The 24,779-nt window shown below is 49.7% G+C and overlaps 3 protein-coding genes across 4 annotated transcripts in view; 2 read left to right on the forward strand and 1 right to left on the reverse strand.

The window, feature by feature from the left end:
* ALPK1 (alpha kinase 1) overlaps positions 1–14,647 on the forward strand; it is a 34,848-nt gene extending 20,201 nt beyond the window's left edge. Inside the window, exons 7-14 of the mRNA XM_033007960.2 lie at positions 653–729; positions 2,286–2,381; positions 2,901–3,005; positions 3,437–5,477; positions 6,262–6,415; positions 7,472–7,634; positions 9,920–10,106; positions 10,720–14,647. Coding sequence (XP_032863851.2) covers positions 653–729; positions 2,286–2,381; positions 2,901–3,005; positions 3,437–5,477; positions 6,262–6,415; positions 7,472–7,634; positions 9,920–10,106; positions 10,720–10,916 — 3,020 coding nt within the window. The 3' untranslated portion in view covers positions 10,917–14,647. The remainder of the gene's footprint in view (positions 1–652; positions 730–2,285; positions 2,382–2,900; positions 3,006–3,436; positions 5,478–6,261; positions 6,416–7,471; positions 7,635–9,919; positions 10,107–10,719) is intronic.
* Positions 13,556–24,552, reverse strand: NEUROG2 (neurogenin 2). Its single transcript, XM_042796868.1, has 3 exons — positions 23,538–24,552; positions 14,866–14,994; positions 13,556–13,590 (listed from the first exon to the last, which is right to left on the reverse strand). The coding sequence occupies exons 1-3, from the start codon at positions 24,550–24,552 to the stop codon at positions 13,556–13,558; spliced, it is 1,179 nt and encodes a 392-aa protein (XP_042652802.1).
* LARP7 (La ribonucleoprotein 7, transcriptional regulator) overlaps positions 24,056–24,779 on the forward strand; it is a 61,969-nt gene continuing 61,245 nt past the window's right edge. Inside the window, exon 1 of one of the 2 annotated variants that reach the window (XM_042796358.1) lies at positions 24,056–24,163. The gene's annotated coding sequence lies outside the window, so the exon portion shown is untranslated. Of the gene's footprint in view, positions 24,164–24,544; positions 24,633–24,779 lie in introns of those variants that run through there. The other variant, XM_042796359.1, reaches the window with a different exon arrangement.

Here is a 24,779-nt window from a genome sequence, read left to right on the forward strand (position 1 = left end):
TTTTTTTTATTTCTGTTGCAGTCAAGCTTTAAAATGGTACGTTTGGAATATGTCAGAGCTCAAGCTTGTGTAGAACACCTGCCTGCAACACAGCCACAGAAGATGAGTTGTACATCCGTTTGCAGCAAAGACCTAGAGCTGTGCACCAAGCAAACACATTTTAGAAATTAGAATTTTATTACTAATATTACCAGAAGTTGAGGAGGATTCTGAAATGTTGTTCCCTTTTTCCCTGTGCTACTCTATGTTTGCTAACGCTTTTCCCAGATTTGCTGTTCTCAAAGGCGTGCAGTGGTTTATCATGGGTACAGCATAGCAATTTCCTCTCTCAAGACAAGAAAATACCTAATTTTCAGCATGATAGGCTTCTGTATTCAGGGCTTGGTACTTGAGGCCAACAGCCTTAATTTTATGCTTTTGATGTGACCTTTCATTTTCCATGACCGTGGAGCTGAAATCTTTTATGAGCATAAAATGCACAGCCAAAAGCTAAAGGAAACTAATAAATGCTCAGTGTCACCAAAGCAAAAAATGCCATAGTATGTTTTTATACTGTTTGGAGGGCTCCTGACTCAAGGAGGTGAAAAATAAACTACTAAAAGCCATATCTAGCAGTAATCTGCTTAGTGACTATTTTCCTGATTTATTTCAGGGATGTGGTATGAGGCAGCAGAGTTGATCTGGGCTTCAGTTGTGGGATATTTCAAACTTCCTCAACCAGATAAAAAGGTAGTATTTCCTTTTCACTCCTTGCCAATCTAATAATCACCCCAGATGAGCTTTTGTTTACTCCAGAGAAGTCTTTTAGCAATAATGTTTCAGTTACGCACCTCAGACGAGGTTAACATGCACGACAAATATTCTAACTGCAGTCTGTATTGCACGTTGTTTCCGCATGCATACACAGATTTACAGACACCTTTTTTTCCTGCAGGGGAATGAAAGTCATAGTTTTCATTAAGCAGAATTAGCTGAAGTGAACCATCACCGAGGGTGTCAGAGGTGCCTCTGACAAGGACAGACTAATCCCAGAATGCAGCCATAGATCTTATTTATCTATTAGGATTAAGACTAATTTTTTCTTCCTAGTAACAAAGCATGTCTTATTTGCTGAGCTGAACTGTGCTATCTGTTGTGGGTGATGGATGCTCCCCGACACCACAGTAGCTGAACACCTTGCAACAGCTACCATATCTGTCTTTAACACCTTTGTAAGGCTTGGCCACACTAATCTTCTCACTGAAGATGAAGCAACAGTCACACCATGTGTCCGTAGCTAAACAGGAATGTGAACCTAAGTCTTGCAAGTCCTAGGGTGATGCTTTAAGAACTTTTGTAATTGTACCCCAGCATAAGATACAGCGCAAAAACAGAGCTCGTCACGTCTCCTCTGCCATGCCTTAAAGCTTGACCGCAAGCTCAGAACATTTCTGTGGGAGCAAAGATGTGTAGTGGAATTTTGTGGAAGGCATACAGATACTTCCTGGTGTTTTTAACTGTTTAGCTGGGCTGACCCTTAGCTAGCATCAGATATTCCAGAGAGAGAGAGAGAATGCACAAGTTCGTGGATCTACACACGTTACATGTTCTTGTCTTATTTTTTAATTGGTTCTGTAGAACCGATTACAAATTACCAAAAAAATCCCCAGTTTTATCAACACCAAGAACTCTTGACTTTTGTCCAACTCTGTTCATTTGTTTTTCAAACAGTGCAATGAACTAGGGAAGTCTGTTAACAAAGTATACCTGTTTTCTTAGGCTATGTGTGATCAGCATTTATTCCTTCTGTTATCTCTCTAGACATCTTCACCCTGAAATTTTTAGAAAGACTGGGATCGACTGGCCAGTTCTTAAACATAATTTTTGGCTTTCTACGCTCTTTTCTGAAAAACAGCAGTAAAATAGATTGAGTCTTTTTCCAGATATGATTATCCAAGGGCTTAGTGCAGCTTTAGGTGATATCATGAGACTTCTCTTTCATTGTCACAAACAGCACCTTGTGAAAATTCAGGGCTACTTAAGGTGAAACCTAGAGCTAGTGGTAATAGGGGTAGCTGCCACTCATGGAAACTCATACGTATCCACCACGCTACACTTTCTGCAAGGTGAAATTAATCAAACCCTACTCAGATGATGTCTCTCAATTTTTCAGCAGTGCTTCTCTTTGGACATTGTTTGTTTGGTTGGTTTCTTGGTATGTTCTATACAGAACCTATTTTGTTGTGAGCAGTAAAATTCAAAGTACAAGGGGAAAACCACCATGATAATTTTCCATTTCTCTTTAGGGAATTGCTACTTCCTTGGGTATTATGGCAGACATCTTTTCTTCCATGAACGAGAAGGATTATATACATTTTAAAACCAATGCTGAGATTGACCTGGTAAGACTTGGTTTGGTATTTGTGTGTGTAGATTGTCAGATGGTCTGTATGTCGTTGTACCAAATTCACCCACACTTTGTTCTTCCTCCAGTTCCTCTCCTGTGCTGAGAGGGCTGAAGAAACTTCCACTGTTCCCGGTGAAAAAATTCATTAGCACCTAGATAGAAGAATGCCTTGCTTTAGGAAAAAGAAAACATGAAGAATATTTATAGAGCATGTATGCATGTGTCTGTGTAATATATACAATACTTATAGGGTCAAAAAGTGACACATTGATGGTAAAGCTGAGCAAAAAGGCTCCTGCAGAAACGGACCTGGCTGTTGTCATTTAAAATACAGTGTCCCACTCTATCAAGACTGAAAGGTCTCAGAGAGCTCAGGGAACCTGCAGCAGACAAGAAGCAAATCCCAAGCTGCCTTGCTTCAATCTAACAGGGTTGCTTACCAGGTAGACCCAGCTCCTTGAAAAGAAAGCCTTTGAGATGAGGTTTTCCCTCTTGTTTTTTCGCATTTCACTAGGGCCTTCTCCAAGAGTTCAGTCACCGCTTATTATCAGCGGCCGAGGCCTGCAAACTAGCAGCAGCCTACAGCCAGTACACCCCGCTGTTTGTCCTCACAGCCGTGGTAAGTATTAGTCTTCATTCTGAAAGTGATATCTGTAGAAGAAGAGTCCAGGCTATTAAATTCGGCTCTAATCTGGCTTTCAAACATTGCATCATGCAGGGTATTGTGTCTGTGTTGTGGGTATGGTGCTATACGTTGCTCTGAACTCCAATTAGAAGCTAAGCAGATGGGCGGAAAGCAAGTATCTGTCCACAGAGTGAGGGTGGGCTTTCAAGCCCATCTGGAAATGCTGCTTCTCCTATAACTGCAGCTATAGTTCAAAGGAAAAAGAGCAAGATTATTTCCTCCAGGAAACGCAGCAGCAGGCAGTTAGAGCCGAAGTTTGATTCAAATTGTAAAAGGGAAAGAAACGTATTTTTTCTTCCCTTTATTTGTCTCTGACAGAGGTCCAGGTTTTTAACCCCTTCATTCCTCTCTTCATCCCCTCCCAGAACATCCGTGGGGTGTGTTTGCTGTCCTATAGTCACTCCAAGGACTGTCCCCCAGAAAAGAGAAAGTTCTACCTGTCCGAAGCCAAAGAATCCTTTGAGATTGGCCTCCTCACCAAGACCGATAAGAGTCCTGTCACCAGCAAGCAGGAGCTCCACAGTTTTATTAAAGCTGCTTTCTGCCTCACAACTGTGCATCGATGGCTCTATGGGGAGAGCGAGAAACTCCGTGAGGTGAGACAGCTGTGTAGAGAAGCCATGGGAAAACTGCATTCATACAGCACTTCATTTACAGAAGAGGAAGAGAAAGGAATGCTTGCCAAGGAGATCATGTCTCTGATCACCTCTGTGAAGCAGCGCCTGCAAGTGGAAAGCTTCCCGAATTCTGATGCCAGGTCTTACGTTCCAGACAGTTATAAAGGCACAGTGGAAAAACCTACCCTGCAAGGAGAAGCCAGCTTTGAGAAAATCCTTGCCATGAATTCTCAGCATCATCTGTCAGTGTGTGAAGTGTTTGAAAATACCTGCCGGATTCATAAAACCACACGAGGAGAATCCCAAGTGGGAGCTTGTATCACAACCTTAAGAACAGAAACCCAAAACATAGACACTGCGTGTACTACTGAAGAAGTAGCGTACCAGAGGAAAGGCACTGCAAAAATGCTGCCTTCTCCGACAGCAGGAAGTAGCTCAGAGAGGCTCAGTGGCCAGAGGAACAAATGCATTGGCTCCGATGTGATGAAAATTTCCTTAGATGAAGAGATCGAGCCGTCAGAAATAAATGATGATAACAGTGTTTTCAGCAGATGGAAAAGCAGGAGTTCTACTTCAGAGACCTCTTGGTGCAAGCTGTCAAAATCAAGTTACTCTTCCAGCTGGGAGGAACTAAACTGCAATAGCAGCAAAGGGTCCCCCAGGGAAGGGCAGCAGGGGGAAAAAGGCTCAGCGGAAGAGCAGTGTTGCACCACAGAATCTGATGAAGATGGTCAAGCTGCGTACTTGCGCTCATTGCCTCCCAGAGCCTGGCATCCTCCTCCTCGAGAGCCTGTACACAGCTCTTGGGGATCTCCTCAGCCTTCCTCAAAGTCAGATGTACCTCTAGCTGGGAGGCTGGTGGAAAAGGCGTCTCATTGCGAAGAAGAGCTGCGGGAGGCAAGACACCACCGTGGAAAGAGCTCTTCAGAGAAGAAAGAAGGGGAGGTGAACAATGTGGTTCCTTCCCTCTCCGCCCCTTACTCTGTTCCTCACAGGCCAGACAAGGAGAAGGAGGAGGAAGAGGAGAAGGAGATGAAGTCCTCTGGGGCAGAGCTGGGCTGCAGGACCAAGGACAGTAGCAGGGAGGGCGGTGCCCCTGCGTCCCGGCCCCAAAGCCAGTTTGGGGGGGACCACCTGGAAGGAGAAATTGCAAATAGCACAGGGGGTCCCTTGTTTGAGGCACGCTCCCCCACAAATGGGGGTGCTTCTGTACGATCAACGACCACCGAGCCGAAAACGGCCAGTGACTCCTCTGTGCGTGACTGGCTGAGGAAATCTGCCGTGGTGGGAAATGGATCTCTCAAAGTGCCCGAAGTTGATGCCCAAGCAGAAGCAATAAACAGCACTGAATTTGATTTCATCGATGTTGGAGACTTAGTAAGCAATTACCCTACAGCGTCTGTTCCAAAGCATCAATCAACTCCCAGTGCACCACCAGCTTTGCCCTCGGGGGGAAGGATACCCATGGCCAAGCACTTTGACTGTGCCACTACTGAAGAAGACGAAGAAAAGTCTTGGGACGTGGTGAGCAGCAAGAGACAGTCCTGTTCATCTCTGAGTTCATGGTACAAATCAACACAGACACCCAAGAGTTCCCCTGAGGGTTCATTTCTGAACCCAAGTGGTTTTGTCTTCATGCCTGGGAGAACAAAGCAAGAAATCCTTGACGCGCGATTTCTGAGGGATGATGATTACCTGCAGCTTCTGGCAGGCGTAGAACATAATTGGCTTGTCCAGAGACTGAAGCCTACTGGAATTTTTAAGCCTAAACAGCTTCGTAAAGCATACTGTAAGTTCCCACACAGCAGTGGGCATTTTCATGCAGCAACAGGTACTCCCACAGAGAACAGTCTTGACTCGGGCTTTTTAACACGGTGTTTTAGTCATCATGTATTAGGACTTAATTTTTTGTTGTTTTAGGAGGTTTTGTGTAAGAATTTTAGCGGTGGAAGAACACTCCCTTGACCCATTTTCTTCTATTCCTTCTTACCCATTTGCACATCCCTATGGATGTGCTTCATGGAAGTGGGCTCCATCTCCGTGCCCACTCAGTCCCTCCTGCTTCAATCCCTGCATGCAAGAGGTAGCTCAGGCTCCTTGTGCTCCCCATGCCAGTTCATCAAGCCCGTTCTACCCCACTACTCGAGTATCTGATCTTGTCACCCATTTAGATTCCGCATTTCATCCCTGCAAACTGTGTATTTCAGATAATGATTATTAAGCTGATTATAACAGTCATACCTTAATATTCCAACACTTGATCAATACACTACCAAATAGAGAAGCTAGGAGCAACACCACTGTAGGCTGCCTCACTGATCTCATTAAATAAAACCCCCTTAGGGCTCATCCTATCTTACAAGTCTCAAGCCTGTTTAGCAGGTTTTTTTGTCCTTAATGTAAAACATACAACTCTGCACTTAAGTATCTCTTAACATATGTTTTCTAGCCCTGTAGTTTGTTGTCAGAGAAGCCTGGATGTCTCCTGGGTGCTGGTTATTTCATCCCTCAGCACAGACTTAGAGCAGTCCTGTGGAATTGTCCATTCTACTCATGGTGTTTTCTTTTTGTAGCTGCTCTTCTTTTAAAATACTCAAAGAAATCAGGCCTCTGGACAGGCCAAGAAACAGCTGTGTTCATTGGGGACTACCTGAACGTGGCAAAGGAAGGCAGACAGAGAAGTGCATTTTGGATACACTTCCTGCACCAAGAAGAAAGCCTGGGAAGGTATTAACCAAACCAATTTCTGAAACAAAAAGTTTATCAATGCTACTTCTGTGTAAATATGAATGAAAACTGCCTGGGAAGATTAGTCTTATACCTGTAATTCAGCTAGTCCAGTGCCCTGTTAGACAGTAGCTTTTATCAAGGATTTTCAGAAGACAGTACAAGGTTTGACCTGTACAACTATAGCAATCATAGTCGCAGTGGGAGAAGACTGTTTCTTTAGTCTGTTTCAACCTAGTTTACATCTGTTTAGATTTTGACTGATTTTCTGTAGCAAGAATCTTTTATGGCTTTCCCAAATCTCTTGGGCATTTTGTCAGTCTTTCCCATCCCTCCATGTAACTCACTACTTTTTAATTTCTGGGAAGAAAAAGCTACTTCACTGTTGTCTTCTCACAGCCATGTTAGTGTTCGTTTGCTTGTGACAACTCTTAGGCCTGACTTCACCTTTGTCTGTGCTGGGATAACGTCACTTCTGTTTTATTTGACCTCTAGCTTTGCATTAGAGAATTAGCAGTATAACTATACTTATATATCTATCAATACCTGTAGGCAGAAAGGTGTTTCGGCTGCTTTTCTTTAATTTGAGCAGCAGGTTTATGCAATGGATGTATCTGCTCTGAAAGCAGGATTAAAATCACCCCTTTGCTTCATAAAGGCCTCTGCACCAGGAGAGCTCTGCTAACTGCTAATTGCAGATTTTGGATTGTTACTAGAAGTAGTTTATGAATTATTATGGGTATAGAACAGTATTTTAAGTACCTCTGAGTCAGGTCTCCCTTCAGAGTCACGAAGAGTGGACTTTAAGCATTCCGGTGTTATGAAACACCCATCCTAGGATTTGATTGATCAGTACAACATTTTGTGCCTGTAAGAGCCATCAAAGAAAAAAATCACAACTTTAATCACTGCCATTTTAAATGCATCACCAACAGCTGGCTTTGCTTCTGAACAGCCGAGCTCTGCTTTGTCGTGACGTTTCTGTACCACGAGTAGGGCTTCCAAGTGCAGTCTGCTGCAAATCTGACTGTGCCAAACACTTCTCTTTTTCTTTAGGTATGTTGGGAAAGAATATAAAGAAGAAAAAGGGCTGCTTCATCATTTCAGTGATGTGGAACGGCAAATGACTGCCCAGTACTACGTGACGGAATTCAACAAAAGGCTGTATGAGCAAAAGATCCCTACACAAATCTTTTATATTCCATCTGCAGTACTCCTGGTAAGAACTGTCTTTTAAGTAATGCAAAGGAATTGATGGGAAGGGTGTCTCAAGTCAATTTTGATTTTAAAATAGTAGCAGTTAGGGCACCTGTGACCTTACCTGAAATGAGCTGCATTTGCTCATTTCAGGATAGTAGGCACCTACCTTCAGAGCTACAAGTTCATGGGTGCACTGGCAGAAAAGATGCCATGTACTGTTAGAAGTCAGAAACTCACTTGTCAACGAAGCCCAGGGGTTACCCAGCCTTTTATATCATCTAACAGTGTACGAGCACCTATTTTCAGGAGCAGTTATGAAATCTGAACAGTGAATGGACCCACTTTGAGCACCACAGAAACGTCTAAACCTCACTAGCAAGTGAGGTTCTTGCAGACAAGTTGATTTGCTGCAGGACAACTTTGAGGCCTTTTCTGCAGGGTGCTGAATTTCAGGAACACGGGACTGGAAAGGACTTCCTCGTGACTCATCAGGTCCAGTGCCCTGATATCACAGGCAACAACACTGCATAATCCCTTTTTATACCCCTTAAACCCTATTTTAAAAGCAGCCGTGATGAGTTTTGCATTTTAACCTTCACTGCTTCCAATAAGAAATCATTCTAGGGCTGTTCTCTCGACATCTGGAAACTTTCTGTTATTTTCTAATCTAAAATTAGTCAATTTATATTTATTGTCTTTCTCACAGCTTCTTTGAGGCCTAGATTTAAGGAAGGAGCAGCAATAACATCCCCTCATAGCCTCTGTTTTCTAGGCTAGGGAAGCCGAGCTTGTTTAAGTGTCACCTCAAGACACAAGGTCTCTCTTCCTCTGTTCACCCGTGAAGCCTTGAGCCTGCTCTACTTTGAATTCCCATTTCTTAAATATTGATGATCAGAATTGTACAGTGTTCCCCTGAGGCCCCTCCACGCCTTTTGCAGAGGCTACAGGCGTCCTTTACCCTTTGTGAGACCTACATTTTTTAAATGGCTATCACAAAAGGCTCTTTTCCTCAATAACAGCCCCTTACCACAGGACACCTTTAAACCACGGACACCTTTAAACCATGGTTCAGTTAACTGGTTGGCACAACCTCACCACTGATCCAAGGCCCTACAGCCTGCTCCTTTCCCGCTTGTCCCTGACAGCACAACCAGTACCTATCTCTCCACCTGTGTGGGCTGTACTCAGTCGTGAGGAGGAAATGCCTGTGCCTTCCCTCCAGCTGGGCGTATGTGGATGGGTGAAGAAAAGCCGGTGGGATTGACAGAGCCCTGGGCTTCCGCGAGGCCACAGATCCATCAGCCACTTCCCACCACGGAGCATTTCTGTCCCTCCCTCCACCTCAGTGGTCCAGCCTCACTCGGAGATGTCCTGCTGAGGGCCAGAAGAACCAAGTGGCTGAGAGCTGGCCGGGTTGTGGAGTTATCTAAGAGAGCCTGGGAGGAAGGGGCAGCCAAGTCACCAGGATGACTCTCTCTCTTGAGTGGGTTGCTTCTACCCTCTTTCTTCCGCACGACGGTTGTGAGGAGAGCATGCAGAGCTGTGAGACAAACGGCCCTGCTGTGCCAGCACCCAGCCTGATCGTTAGAGGCAGGAGCCGTGTCTGGGTGTCCTGGCACAGAGGTTAAAGCTGACATCCAGCCCGCAGCAGGAAGGGAAAGGATCTTTTCTTTATTCTTATACTTAACTTTCAATCTGACCTGTGTACCAAATACAGAGATGGTACAGAGCTGAATTCACGGTTTCATTACGAGTCGGGGTATGATAGCATGCTATGCATATTACTATTTCTGTTAGCCATTCTGGCACTAGATCTGGCTCTATGCCACTCACTAATAAGGCCTAATGAGAGTCTGGCATCAGCACTTACAAGTCTCTGAACACAGAAATTACTAAAACAACCCCTGGAACCTCCCACTGATTATTTACACACTGAAGAAGGACCAGGTGCTGGTTTAGCCAAATCTTTTCAGCTTTCTAGCTTATTCTTTATAGTCTTCTGAAAGGAGTTCCCTATTTGCTGGACAAACTAGATATTTGTAGAATTCATTGCTCGTGGAGTTGGGCCTGTCAGGCTGATTTTGTGTTGGATTTTGTGCTCCACCCTTCATTCTAGTTAAATGCGAGCTCCTCATCGAAACAGCCCGTGTTTTGAATCAGCAGTGGGTTAACATGGAGACTCTTTCCATCCACCTTGTGACAGAAAGTTCTAGGAGGAAAAAACAAGACCTCAGTTAGAGGAGCTTTAGCATCCTTGTTTTCACATCTCTGCTTGCATGACTGTTGTTAACACTCTCTTTGCAGATACTGGAAGAAAGAACTATAAAAGGATGTGTGAGCGTGGAGCCCTACATCCTTGGGGAGTTTGTGAAGCTGTCCAATAACACGGATGTGGTAAAGAATGAGTACAAAGCCACAGAGTACGGTCTGGCCTACGGCCATTTCTCCTATGAGTTCTCCAATGGAACAGACATTGTTGTCGATCTTCAAGGTTTGTATTAAAGTGAGCTTCGTTTCTTGTGTGCCCTCATGTTGCAGAATATGCTACAGAAAGGACGTACTGCCTCTAAGTGACATCAAGTGAGGGAGGTATGTGCAGGGATGTTTTTGCCTCTTGATCTCCAGCGCATCACAGCAGGAGCACGTAAGCTGCGTGCTCCCAAGCGTGCCACAGCTCCATGTCATGGAACCGTCTGAATCTGATTAGACTCAAGCCAGTCTGCAAGGACGTATCTTGTGGAACCATCTAAAGGAGAGCCACTAAAAGAAGCAGTGGGTTTTGTCAGGCTTCCTCCTTCCTAAAATGGGCTAGCCTGAAAAAAAAGGTCCCGTATTCAGCTAATGGAGAATTGAGCTCTTTGGTTAAGAGCCAAGGATAAAACCATTCAGACTCAACCTTTAGCACACAGGGTATCTTGGGGAGATCCATTTAATTAAACGTTCATTACGTACCTCTTCAGGTTCTGCTTTTGCTGACATGGGTGCAAACTGGGAATCACTGAAGTGACGTTCACAGAGCGTGGGCCATGCCAAGCAGGCAGTCCTGAGTACGATACTACAGAGGCTGTGATGTTCGATACCAAAATGTACCCTTTCTTCCACAGGCTGGGTTACAGGCAACGGGAAAGGCCTCATCTACCTCACAGACCCCCAGATTCATTCTCTTAATAGCAGAGATATTTCACGCTCCAACTTTGGGAAGAAAGGAATTCATTACTTCTTTAATAACCAACACATGAAGTGCAACGAAATCTGCCGCTGCCTTTCTCTAACAAGACCCTCAGTAGAGCTGCCAATGTAGACTTGCACAAGACGGTCACACAAAGAACGACCCGTAAACTGGAGAGTATTTTATCCTACACACCTCTAGGAGCATATTGTCTTTGTGAGAACAGAGCCACTGAGACGATACCCGTGTGAGTCAGGTCAGTCATTACCTGCAGGAGTCTGGCAAGTTCTGGTCAGTGCATCCAGGCTGATAACACCATGTTACCATCCCATGTACCATCTGAACCTCATGTTGTTGTAGCCATCTGTAAGAATTAACAGAAGAACATCAGAAGAATAAGAAAACAACCTCCCAAATTCAGCTAGGGGTGTACCACAAGACGGTATATACTTCTAGTCAGGCCCAGTAAGGGCAATAGGCACCATCGGCTCTTTGGAAACGGGACGTGAAATAGAGTTGTATTTCAACCATCTGCAAAATTTTCAGAAACTTGTATAAATGCTTCAAGGAGCAAATCGTAACGTTTTGCTTTGCTTAAAAAATAACCTAAGTTTCTTTCTGAGGTGTGTATGTCTATGTGCACGCGTGACCACACAACGTCTAAACAGATGAAAATACGGTTTTAACTGTAACAGCCAAGAAAGCTCTGCTGCTCTGCAAGGCAAAAATAGTGTTCTTGAACCAAGAGTTGCTTCACATGAGTAATTTAGGACTGCTACATTTAACAGACTCTCAGAAGACTTTCCCAAGAGAAGAACAGTTCTCACTTAAGGACAGCACGCCTCTTCTGCCTGTAATGAAACTGTGAGCACGGCGGATTTGGTGACCAATTCTATAACTGATTCCCACAGATCATCTCACTGGACGTCAGTGTAGCCGCTTGTACAAAGGTTCGGGGGGGAGACCAGCATCTAGTAAGCACAGAGTAAGCAGCCTCAGTGCCAGTTTTGGTTCCAACTAGGCAGGCAAAGCGCCCCTTCCCTTTGAGCTTCTGTCTTCCAGCCTCAGAGCTGGAAGGTGTTCGGGAAGGAGAGGCACCTTTCTCAGCCGGGCCCCCGGCAGAAGCAGGCAGAAGGAGACTTGCAATTTGCTGCCAGTAGCAGCAAGGACGACGTATCCGAGGGGTTGTGCCTCAGTGCTGGTGGAAGCACAGCCTGCAGAGAGAGCTGCCAGCCGGCTGCTTTTCTGGCACATCCCAGAAAATACAGTTATGAAAGTAAAACATATGCCCGATAATATTTAAGTCACGTTTTTAAAGACTGCCTCTACCAACAGCCCATGCTGAGACCCTGATCCTTCCACTCCACGCGTACGGCCCAAGGCTGAATTTCTACTTACGTGATGGGGGGGTTTTCTTGACAACTCCGCCTGTGCTTGGAACACACTTTATCATCATTTTTTTTACCCCTGATTTTTACCACCAGGACTGAACAGCCTGTAGCATGTGTACTGGCCACATGCTTCAGTAGTGCCTGCCGGGTTAGCGGCAGCTGCAGCCTTTTACTTTTTATGAAACAATCTTTTGTGGGGGTTGTTTTGTTTTGATTTGGTTTGTTGTTTGTTTCTTTTTAAAAACTGAAGCTCGCAATTTATTCACGTGACCTCCTTGGACCCCTCCGGCAGTTCACGTACCGATAAACTCTCACCAACCTCCAAGAGACCCACTGCTAGAGTTACTCTGTCACAGCCAATTTCAGAAGCACGTAGAGGACAGTAATGCCCTCCCAGTTTTGTGAGTTCTAGCTGAAGAGCTGAAATATTTTATTTTTTCTTCCCCCTCTGTCCCGTCCAGCCCCCCCGATTTTTTGCTGAAAAGAGTCAAACCTGTTGTCATGGCCAGATAATGTATACGTGCGCTGTAGAGAAAACAGCCATAAAAAAAAAAAAAAAAAAAAAAAAAAAGAGGGGATGGGAGCACAAAATGCTGCATCCCTTCAGTATTGAATTAAGCTAATTGGAGTGTCAGGGTGAAAAAAAAAAAGAAAAAAAAGGCAAAAAACCTCTTGGTAACATCACCCATATTCAGATTATGATGAAAGATGCATTTTCAAATCAAAGAGGCTGACTAGTGCATTTTCATTCTAAATAATGCAATTGTCCATTTTACATCTACTGCGGACGGACTTTTAATGGCCTGGATGGGCGAGCTTCAACCTTCATTTGGAAGGGATGATTAACCTCCGTGGGCTTCCAGGAGGATGCTTGTTTCACCCCCCCGTCAGGGCTGCATTGCAGATTTTGATTAAAAGCAGAGGGCCTGTCTCTGCATCTACAGGTTGCAGCCGATTTTCGGTTCCACAGGAGGAGGGAAGCGATCTTGCATTCCTCCCGCACGCGTTTCCTGGTGTTACTGGCCTCACCAGCAAGCAGAAAAGCTACTTCTGGGAAAATTCAAACAACAGTTACAGGTGTTCCACTTAACAGGGCCACGTAGGACTGGAATAACAGACAGGACCGAAGCTAACGTTTGTCGCTGCCTCTCCAGCCAAAGGAAACTGTGATGAGACCTGGGTTTTACTCTTCCAGGACCGTGCCAGCACCTCCAGGACATGTGTGTGCCTGCACATGCATGTGCACTCCCATGTGTATTATGGGGCTCATCATGTGAAAAACGGTAGGTAGCCTTCCCACTCCAGCAGCAGTGAAAAGCTGCCTTCGTTGCAAATTCCCCTCTTCTCCTCCAAAGCCCTGGTGTCCCCCTGTCCCCGAGCTCAAAGGCTGGGATCGTTTCTTTGGGGAGATTTTCCTGGTGAGAAAGGGAACACAGCATCAAACTTCCACAAAAAGAGGGGTCCCCGGCAGAGAGTTAGCTCTGACAAAACCATCCGCTTTTGTTTCTGCGGCCAGCAGAGATTTTTAGGGCTTTTGTTCCCACTTTTTAGCAACGCTATTGTTTTCTAGGTGATGTTTGTGCCGAGCTGTTTGGAAAGATGCCTTATCACTGCACTGACCGATTAGAACTAGGTGTAAAGGAGGGAGAATCAAGAGAAGGAAAAAAAAAAAAAATTAAATCTCTTTATTATGGTGCATAAACCTTCAGTGTTGGGGAGCTGGGCAGCTGCGCAGGAAGAAAAATGCATTCAAAAATATAATGCTAGTGTGAATAATCCTTTCTCGAATGCTGCTTGCAGACCGCTTCAGCTTTGTCAGGTGAACTTGAACTGGGCCATCAGATTTGCTGCCGTTCCCATTGCACACTGTCTATCACCCCGGGGCATTCACCATCTTGACTGTTGTTAAAAGCGAGCAAACAATCCATCATTGAGCCGGGGAGTCACTCGCTCATAGAAAAGTAAAATCGGCATGTGACGGTACACTCGGCCCCAGTGTTTCGCAGATTAAAGTGATACATGAAAACTCACGTGTTACTGGGAAGATTAAGTCCGTTATCTTGTTCTGCAGCCAATAAAGGGCGGCCTTGTCTGCAGCAGTAGGGAAATGCTGGCTCTAACCAAGTGACAAACGCTGTTCATACATAGCTTCGTGCTCCGGCAAAAGGGAGCGCCGAGCTCTGAAGGGGAAACAAAGCTAGTTAGCCAGATCTCGGGAATTAATAGGCAGCAGAGATGCTGTGTTAAAGCCTCTCTGCAGAGGCTTTCCCTTCTCTATAGAGACAATTAAAAGCAAAACAAAACCTCCCGGACAATCTCTGCAGAACAAAGTGTCCTAATACGCTGCCAGCAGCCGGCCCCGCAACGCCTGCTGTAATAGCACACGCAGTTTCGACACCCCTGAGAAGTAATGCCTTTTCCAGTTTACGCCTCTTGCTCAAAGAAAGAAAGAAAGAAAAAAATCTATTTAGATATGCCTCTGAATAAACCGATCTGTGGGAAATTCTAATATTTTGATTTCTTCCTAATGTCTGCGTTTAGCAGGTGATTTCTTCTGTTGGGTTGTGACATGCGTTTTACCGTCTCAGCCAAAGCTGCGGCTACTCACAGTTAAAAGTGAGTATCAGGTATCGGCTTGTCCTGTTCCCTGTTAAAAAAAGCATCACCGTGTTTAACCCCGTAGCTCCTACCGGTCTCACTCTTCACAGCCTCGGGCACAAACTCAGCGGTGTCAGTCCTTCGCAAGTGCAAGCACTCTGTCTTCAGCTGGGGCTTGGATTCTGGAGGTCCGGGATTAATGTGCTCTATAACCTCATCCCCTGAAAAACTCAGACACATAAGTGGCCCAAAACACACAGAACTTAAATTACTGGTTCATATTTGTGGTATAAATAGGTGATTATTGGGAGAATTAAATAGTTGACTCAGAGTGATGATGGAGCATTTAGTGTTTTGCCTGGAAGTTTCATCCTAGAGCTACTGACCCCCCCCAAAATTGCTTTTCTGCTGTTTTCTTTGGTTTCAGAAAAAAGGTAATTTGAACCAAGCAAGACTTAGGGAATACTTTTTTTTTTTTTTTTTTTTTGAAATTCAGTGGTTTATATTACATAACTTGATACCTAGGGTGCTTTTTGGGCTTGATTAATTATAACACACTCCAACATCCAGCCTAAGAGCTCCGTGTGGCCATTAAGAGCCAGTCACCCGGTGGTCTCTGCAAAATTGCTCAAACTGTGTTGTGCTGGTACAGCGAAATATTATCACTGACGTCAAGTCTGAAGAAACATTTCCTCCTTTCAGCTACAGCAGCCAACCAAAGGACGTGAGTTTACACCCGGTGCAAGCGCTGCAGTAAGTCGGGCACAAAAACATCCCGCTCTTGACAAGGTGATGGGTGACACGCTCTCCTGCCCTTTGGGGAAGAGATGAGATCAAAGAGGTTTTTCCCACTTACTTTTCTGCAGGCACCCAGGTGAAAGGCAGAGGCCTCGTTTGCTGCGTGTCACGTAATCAGGTACAAAAGTTAGTAGATTTGATACCGAGAGGGAACAAGCGATGCGCCCGGAGCCTGTTCACCGCAGGCCGACTGGTTTTCTCACGCTTGCAACACCTAACGTCGCCACGAAGCGCTTTGGGGGAGCTTCTCTTGCGAGAGATGCCGTGTGAAAGGGAGACCCGCGGCGGTGCTGACAGAGCCAGGCTGAGCAGGGCTCTTGCCCCCATCCTCTCCCCTCCGAGCCAGCAGCGCCCTGGGCCACCGAGCCCGGCGGCGAGCGGGCGTGGGGTGACCCCTCGGGCTGCGGGGCGGCCTGTCCCTGACGCCAGGGACCCCGAGAGCCCAGCCGATGGGTTTGGGCACACCGGTCCTTCACCAGAAAGAGCTTTTCCTGGCTACTGAGGGGAGAGCTTCACGGGGGGGGGGGGGGGGGTGAGCTCGGCAGGCCAGCCTGCGCTGCCCCATCTCTTCCGCTCGGCCAAACGCAGCAGCACCGGCTGCCTCGGGGATCTCCTTCCCGCCGTACGGCGTGCTGCCAGAGCCGGATTGCTCTTCCAAGCGCGGGGCTGGCACCCAGCACAGGAGTTCCCCCAGCCTGTCCTGCTCCCCCGACCCCCCCGGCTGCTGCTCGGGGAGCCCCCGGGGAAGGGGAACCAAGCGCTCACGGCCGTATCTCCAGGCCTCGGCGCGCGCGGTGGGAAAAGCGCGCTATGCACAGGCGGTGTGGCGTACCCTTGTAACCGCTGCTCCCTCGACACAACCAGAACAGGGATATTTGCAGCAAAACGTCGACTGCTAAGTGCTGCTCTCACCTGCTGCCTTGGAGGGAAGTCCCTGCGCCGGCACCGGGGGGGGGGGCTCTCCCCAGCCCCGGCAGCCCCCCGGACGGCCCGGCGGCAGCGGCGTGCTGCTCTCGCCCCTCTCCCGGGAACGGCACGCACCACCCTCCCTCGGTTTTATCCGCTTGGATGAAATCATCTCCCGCGTCCCCCTCCGGAGAGCAGGAGCAGATGGGGCTCCCGGCCTCCGCAGCCGCCCGTCGCTCCGACTCGGGCGAGCCCGCCGTGCCTCCAGTCCCCCCCCCCCCCCCCGGCCCCCCGCCTGCCCACAGCGACCCTCCGCGTAGAACTTAATCCCATTCTTTAATCGGAAAACTTCTCGGCCGAGCTATTTGCAAGACGGAGCGTATCTTTGGTCGAAAGATACCGAGTTATTCGCCGTTCGGCTGTCGCTGGATCCTGCCCAACGCCTCTGCCCGAAGCAGGACCGAGGCAGGGGGCAGGAGGGGGGACACGTCCCATAGAGGCAGGTCCAGCATCCCGCGTCCCCTCCCCATCACGGGTGGCTCAGCCAGCACCTAGGGGCGCCCGGGCAGCCCGGCCGACGAAGGGCAGGGTAACCCTGGTGCCTTTCCTCCCCCCTGGAAACAGCCAAGTGAAGCTCAAACTACCGTGCCGGCTCCTGGGGGCTGCCGTCCCCTCCGAGCTGGCCATCACGTTAATAGAGGTTGATTTGCAAACGGCGTCGCCCCCCCTTCCACCTCCCCGCCATAGGTTCCCCCCCCCCCCCCCCCCCCTTTGCCTGACTCCCGCTTTTCTGCTCAATGGCACAGATGCTGCTTTGTGCTGCCCAGGACCAAGCAGCTATTAGCAGCAAATCCAGCGAGGGAAATTAATGAAGGCGACTACTAATAAAAGACAGCTCAGGACAGCCATACCAACTTGCTCCGAGCAGTAATTAACTTTTTTAAAAACTCATGAAGGTAAATATGCCATCAGCTTTGGTCCAGTCTCTCTTCTTTTTAATAAAAGGAGGGGGAGGGGAGGCGAGGGAAAGGGGACGGCTGCGTGTCACAGCCGCCCCGGCACCGTCCCCGTTCCCTGCCCTGCGTGCTGCCGGCCGCTGCGAAGCCCCGAGCAACCCTCCAGCACAGGCGGCAGGCCGAAAGAATTTTATCTCTCCCATTGATTTTTAAAGGCTTTACTTGAAATCTTTGCACTGCCAGAGCGCTACCATTCTTTAATCGGAATTCTGAATTCGGTACAAGAAGTCACAGGGATGAGAAGGCTGCCAGAAGCCTGCGGGACCTGCACAAATGTTGCGGCATCGTAGGCTGAAGGCGGGATATATCCTTAAATTGAAGGTATTGGCTTAGAGCAAAAGAGGCTTAGACTTTAAGATGCGAGATTTGGACCTAGAGTAAGACAACCTCCTACGTTAGGCAAAAAAAAATAAATAAATCCCACCAGGATTTCTCTTTGTGCAAGTGGACTGCAGCGCTGTGATTACTATATAAAAGACAGGCACTTGAGATCTTTTTTTGCCCATATGGTATGGGAACCGGGGCCGTCCGGGCCAAATCCACACTTAATAAAGGCAAAACGTGGTGAAGTCCAAGCCCTTGCGGGATTTGGTGCGTACGGTTGGCCTCTCGGGGTGACGTGCCTCCGCGGAGCCCCGCGCAGTCTCTGGTGGCTCTTCACCCTACCTGCAACCGGGGCGGGGGGGGGTCCCAACATCAGGAATTACCATTTCACGTTCGCTTGGACTCACGCCTTATCCCAAACGTCACCCAGAAGCTGAGGCAAAGCTGCCCCCTCCCACCATCGACCAGCCCGGCCGCGGTGCTGGGCGCAGCCGCCCCGGGGTGGGATCTCCCCCCGAGCTTTCCAGCCTGCCTGGCAAAACACCCGCTTTAGTTTAACGTCACCGTTAGCCTCCCTCCTCCCGACTCGATTTTGTTCCTCCACGCTGAGTTTATCTGATTACTTCGGCCGAGGGAAACAGACGGCCGGTTGGTGTCCCCAGGGAAGGCTCAAAGTGTCCTCCCCAGGCAGAGAGCAGCCTGCGGGGGGGGGGGGGGGGGGGGGGGGGACCGGCAAGTGGCAGTGGCTTTACTGCTGCCAGGCAAAGCGACACCCCGATTTCTGCTGGAAAGCTGGGGGCCCCCTGGGGACCTGCCTGCAAAGCTGGGGGGGGGGGTGGTCCAAGCGCTCCCATACTCTAGGAGAGCTGGAAGCCGGGATCTGGCCCCGGTCCTTTCCCTAAATCGAGTTGGGCAGCAGGCTCCCGGGGACCAGGGAAGGTTTGGCTTCCCCCAAACCCCGCACTGGGCCGCAGACAGACCCTCTCCCCCCCCCCCCCTCCTCCATCCTCCAGCACTACGGGTGCCCGTTCCTGTTGCCACAGCCCCAATCCCCCCCTGGGGTGCCAGCCCCACCCTCCCACGGGCGTGGAAAACCCCTCTCCCTTCCCGTCCCCCCCCCCACCCCGCAGCGGTCGGGGCTCTGCGAGCAAGGGACCCGCAGGTGAAAAAAAACAAACCAGAGAGGGCAAGTGTGGGCAACAGGACCCACAGAGGCCGCGGTGGGGGCTGAGCTGGTGGGTGACGGCCCTTCCCCTCAGCAGCTCCTCTCCTCTAGCTCTTAAACGTGAAAATGAAAAGGTGATTTATTTTGGAGAGACCAGCTTAAAAGTTCTCGCCGTATTTAACGGCCTTAAATCCATCCAGGGAGAAGAGAATATGGTGTTCCAGTCTGAGGAGTATGAGCCCGAAATTTGAGGACTAGCCCTGCTGTGTAAAAGACAAGCGGATGAAAGCAGTGAAAGGCTGAGTCCCTGAGGAGAAAGCAGTGAAATGCAGAAAAAAAAATGCAAAAAAAACAACCCAGCTCGTGGAAAAAGCCGGAGCCTGAGGCAGGACTGGGAAGGTGTGCCCCACAGACGGTCTCCAGCCCACGGTGAAAGGTAAAACTTGCCTTCAGCACAATGGAAAATGAGAAATTTGGGGTGGGGGCGTAAGTTAAAGGACAGAGAGGGGGCAGAGGCAGAGCACTGCTGGGCCGGAGACCGTCAGCCAAACGCCTGTCCCAGGGCAGAAGGTAGCGACACAAAGTTTGCGTGGGGTCTTGCTCCTCATCTGCAGAAAAACACACGCCCTTTCGTCTCCCGAAATACGCTTTACAGATATTTTGGGGCGGGCTCTCATCGCATATTTCTTTAAGTCGCATACATATTTTCTTGTGGCAGGAAGAAACGATGCAACTGTTTAATATCCCAGATGGCTGGTCTTTTCGATTAAGACAACATTATGCAATAACTAATGTATCTAGTGTTAAAAAGCCACCCAGTCTGTGCTTGATTACTTACTGCCGTATACATTTCAATAACAAAGTCATTAGAGAGCACCAGAGGATGCCCCGTAGCAGGTGAACCTTCACCTAGTTGTTTCCCAGCATAACAAAAAGCACTATTTTCCCAGCACTTTTTCACCATCAGGAACCCCATGTGTCACTGTGACAATAAAATAATTTAATCCATGAAACCCGGGGAGCGGTGGACCCTGAGCCTAAGGCGCCTGAATAAGGCGCTAGGAAATTTGGGTTTTTTTCTTAGCTAGACCCTTTATGCTGAGCCTAAACGCCCAGATATTTACCTAGAAAGCTGCCTAAGTTGAATTTACAGTCTTCCCGGGTCTTCTACCTTCATTCTGAAGCTGGGTGAGCATCCAGGGGCTCAGCGGGAAGGTGCCCGACCCCGAAAGGCCAGCTCTCCGCCTCGGCTCCAAGGTGTTCGCCTGGGAGGGAGGGATTTAAGCTGCTCTTCAAATCCGCCGGCCAGATGAGGGCTGTGTCGGGAACGCTCTTTTTAATTATGGCACTACATCGCAAGATTTATGTCTGACATGAAAGCAAGCAAGCGCGAGCCCTTGGGGTGCGGCTGCTGTCACACCGGCACTAGTTTGGCTTCTTGTCGCTATTCTTATGCCAAGGAGGGCTGTAAAACCCCCTCGGGGGCCATAGAGCTGCCCCTCCAGCTCTGACGGCGTGGCGAAGCTTTTATGCCAAAAGACAATACACAGAAGGATCATAAACACATGTTATTATGGCAAGGTGCTGCCATGGAAACCAGCCTCCCCTCGGTTTTCCACTTCGTCCGAAGAGGAGCTTTCCCATCCCGCGTCCCCCCCGGCCCGCTTTCCAGGTTCTCTGGAGCCACGGGCTGATCTCCCGATGCTCCGGGGAGCCGTAGCTCCGGTCAGGGCTGGGACCTGCCGTCACCTCCCCAAATCTTTATATAATATGTAAAATGATATATAGAAATAAAAGAAAAAAAAAAAAAAAAGGAAGGAGAGAAATAAACTCTTTCAAGTCTAGAGGGAAGAAAGAGGGAAGAAATAAACTCTTTTGGCCTCATTCAGAAGAAAAATGGGGAGGTGGTGAGTGGGTTAGGTAACAAACCCAGCCCCTCTGGCTCATATTTGGATGGCACTGCTCTCCCCTCCTCGGGGCCCGTTTCCTTTCGAGGGCATCTCCAGCCGAGCCAGCAGCCCTGCCCGGGGACCAGGGAAGGTTTGGCTTCCCCCACCACCCCCCCCACACACACTGGGCCGCAGACAGACCCTCTCCCACCCCCCCCCCCCTCCACCCTCCAGCTCTACGTGCACTTTTTCCCACAGCGGTTCCTGTTGCCACAGCCCCAGCAGGACGGGGGACGCTCCTGCTCCCGGGCTCGGGAGGAAGGACCTTCAGGGTGACAAACCTGGCAAGAAGCAGCGTCCCTCCCCGAGGATTGTCGGGGGGGGGGGGGGAGCATCCCGGTGCTGAGCCACCCGGGACATCCCTCCCGCTCCCACGGAGAGGGGGGAAGCGCAGCCCATCCATCCCGGCCTCTGGAAGAGCCGAAGGCACCTACCCCAGCGTCTCTTAAAAGCAGGAGAGAAACCAGGAAGGACAAGGAGACCCGACCAGAAAAGACGGACGGGGCGAGCGAGGCGCTAGCCTTCTTTTTGGCATTCCTGGAGTTTAAACATTAAAAGGGGTCGTTAAAAGACAGTGAGAGTGAAAAACCTGCTCCCGACGGGCTGCCCCACACACTGCCAGCGGACTGAAAGGCTCCCTCTTGTTTTGTTCCTTCTGGCCCGTGGCAGATTTGGGGGGACACAGCTTCATCTTGCTGCCCACATCAAAGCAGTGATTATGCAAATGCACCCACTTTTTTTTTTTTTTTTTTTTTAAGGAATTATTTATCACACAATAACCCTCCTGCCAGGGGGGGAAACAATAGATCAGCCTAGATGCTGCCCGAGGCTGCAGGGCTGGGGCTGGGGGGGGGGGGGGTGAACCCCCGCACGTTTTATTGGCCTAACCTAATTTCACTAATTCTCTTTTCACACGTTTTGTTTTGGTTTTGTTTTGTGTGTTTTTTTTTTTTTTTTTTCTTCCCCCCCTCTCCCCGTCCTTTTGGCGACGTTGCTCCAAGGGCCGGGTTTCACGCTCCCAGGATCCGGGGGCCACTGGGCAAGATTCACGTGCCTCACATTTTATTTAATTAATACATACAGGCGCCTCCGCTGGTTTTTAATGATTTCCAGGTGTTTGTACCCCGAAGTCACAAAGTGATTGAAGGGCCTCGGTGGCCTCCAGCATCCCCCCTCCGTGGTACCATCCCCGTATTGTCGGTCCCCTGGGTCAGCCGAGGGGTGCTCTGAGCCCCTGCCCCGAACCCCCTGGACCTGCCCCTGACTTGGGTTCCATCCATCCCTCAGAGAGACAGAGAAAGGAAATTCTTCATCTTTAAAACCGTGCTTTTCTTTCTCTCTTTTTTTTTTTTTTTTTTTTTTTTCTCTATAACATTTATTTCCTACGTCCTTCTCTGTGAAACCCAGGAGCCACCAGCCCGAAGAAGCGCGCTGAGCGGTTTACCCATCCACCACACGTTTGCTGCGCAGCATCTTCCGTACCGACAGGCGAAAGATCACTAAACTTCCACTGAATTATATATAGAGAGATACATGCGCTTAATGCTGTTTTCCTTTGCGACGTTACCAGCCGCACGAGGAACCGAAGGACTGCAACGAAACGCCACGAGGAGACGGAGGCCGAGTCGTGCGTGTGTTTCTGATGCTGCCTGTCCCCTCTAGAACCATTCGGAGGCTTGATTCGGCTGGAAAAACAGGAGATTTTTCCTGTTTTGGATCCGCTTCTCCCCAAGCAGCTTTACGCCCAGAGTGTGTGTCCCTCAGCCCACCCTGGGGCTAAGCTGACATGCCCAGGAGTTCTTATTCTTGAAGGAATATAGAAAAAACAAACAAACAAAAAGAGTGGGGGTTTCTTTTAAGAAGCAAAAGGAAATTTTCGGAATGAAAACATCCATCGGCCTGCTGGAGGCTACACGGCGGGCCCGGCCGTGCTCTGCTGGGGCGAAGAAGATGCTGTTGCCTTTGGGGCCGGTGTTTGTCGCCGTTACGGCCCCGCGAGCACAGGCGGCTCCCCCCGAGCCCGAGGGCAGGCGCCGGCCCCCCTGCCCGGGAGTGCCGGTCGATGGCAGAGAAAGCAGAGAAAGCGGCAACCCAAAAGTTACGAAAATTAGAGATTTTTATTTATATTTTATCATGAGAACAATCCCTTTGCTCTTCAGCTGTAAATACATACTAGAATAAACTCTGTAAATTATACAAAAAAATACATATTTTCCATGAAATCTTTCTTTATAATAAATTAATGTGAACACGTGTGTGGCTGATCGCTGTAATGTTCCGTGTCTGTTGAGGTTTTCAGTCTGTTGATTTATTTTTAATCTCCTGAAAGAAGGGGGGAGTTCCTCGTCCCCTAAAGGTCGGAATAAATAATGCATGAGGAGGTCCACCCTCCCCATTTCCCCCCTCCTCTACTATTTTTTTTTTTTCTTTTGATAGAGAGTTCAGCCCTAAATTTCCACGCTTGCATTCAGCCCTCACAAAGCCTACAAATTATACAATGACTTCTAACCTGGACCCCTAACAAAACAATTTATTTCTTTTTTTTTTTTTTTTTTTTTTTTTTTTTTTGCCCCGTTTCTCCACCCGCGCGCCCCCCACCCCTCTACCCCCCACCCCCCTGCTTATAAATCTGAAGGGACAGATGGCAAAAGGGGGGGAGAAGAGGGACACACACACACACACACACGCACGCCCTGGTGACAGATCTGGGGAACTGGACAAAGTGCACATCGGAGAGAGCGAGAGGAAAAAAATAAAAATAATAATAATAATAATAATAAAAATAAAAATAAAAATAAAAAAAAAAAACAACAAGAAGGCCAAAACGAAAGTTTGGTTTGGCAGGTGACGTTCCCGCCGCCCGCCCCGGGGAAGGGGGCAGGTGCCGCCGCGCCGGGTCAGAGGCAGCGGCGGGGGGGGGGCGGCGGGGGGGGGGGCGGCGGCGGCGGCGGCGGCGGCGGCGGCGGCGGCGAATCGGCCCGGCCAGTGCTCGGCGTCCGAGGCGGAGCCGGCGGGGCTGGCGGGGGATAAAGTGCAGGCGTAGGGGGAGGCGGAGGGCGCGGGGCTGGCGGAGCCGGCGCTCCAGGAGGAAGCGGGCGAGGGGCTGCCCTCAGCCGGGACCCCCCCGCCCTCCGCCCCCGGCTCAGCGCCGAGCCGCGCCGCCCCGGCCAGCCGCAGGGTCTCGGTGAGCGCCCAGATGTAGTTGTGGGCGAAGCGGAGGGTCTCGATCTTGGTGAGTTTGGCGTCCTCGGGGAAGGTGGGCAGCACGTCGCGGAGGGCGTCCAGCGCCGCGTTCAGGTTGTGCATCCGGTTGCGCTCCCGGTTGTTGGCCTTCAGCCGCCGGCTCCGCTTCAGCCGCTGAGCCGTCTCCGCCGTTCGGGCCGGTCGCGCCGCTCCGCGGGACCGCCCCGCCCGCCGCTTCCCCCGCCCGCCCGCCGCCTCCGCGGGCCGCGCCGCCGAGGCGCCCCGCGGCTCCTCCTCCTCCTCCTCCTCCTCCTCCTCCTCCTCCTCCTCCTCCTCGGCGCTGGACGGCAGCGAGGGCGAGGGGGCGGGCGAGGCCAGGCCCAGCAGCAGCAGCTCGTCCTCTCCCGGCGGCGCCAGGCTCTCCGCCTTCACCAGCATCCTGCGGGCGGGGCGGCACCGGGGCTCGGCGGCCGCGCTCCCCCGCCCCCCGTTCCCCCGTTCGCCGCACCGGGACGGCGGTTCGGCGGTTTGACAGGGCGAGGCGGGGAGGGGCTGGGGGGGGGGGGGTTGGGAGAAGGGGGGGGGGGAGTGGGTGAAGAAGAAACGGCGCGGAGTGGGTGTGGGAGGGTGCGTGGGGGGGGGGGGGTGCGGCGCTGGCACGCGCC

This window comes from Tyto alba, unplaced genomic scaffold, assembly GCF_018691265.1.
Source record: "Tyto alba isolate M040663 unplaced genomic scaffold, T.alba_DEE_v4.0 Super-Scaffold_23, whole genome shotgun sequence".
NCBI lineage: Eukaryota > Metazoa > Chordata > Aves > Strigiformes > Tytonidae > Tyto > Tyto alba.

What these genes read in the sequence shown, in the direction of transcription:
- NEUROG2 (XM_042796868.1), bottom strand. Translation starts at nt 24,552, where the DNA reads ATGCTGGTGAAGGCGGAGAGCCTGGCGCCGCCGGGAGAGGACGAGCTG. An exon ending in TATAAGCAGGGGGGTGGGGG is followed by an intron (nt 14,995 to 23,537) that starts GTAGAGGGGTGG and finishes TGAGTTTTTCAG; the next exon opens with GGGATGAGGTTATAGAGCAC. An exon ending in GGCTGTGAAGAGTGAGACCG is followed by an intron (nt 13,591 to 14,865) that starts GTAGGAGCTACG and finishes CTTTCTCACCAG; the next exon opens with GAAAATCTCCCCAAAGAAAC.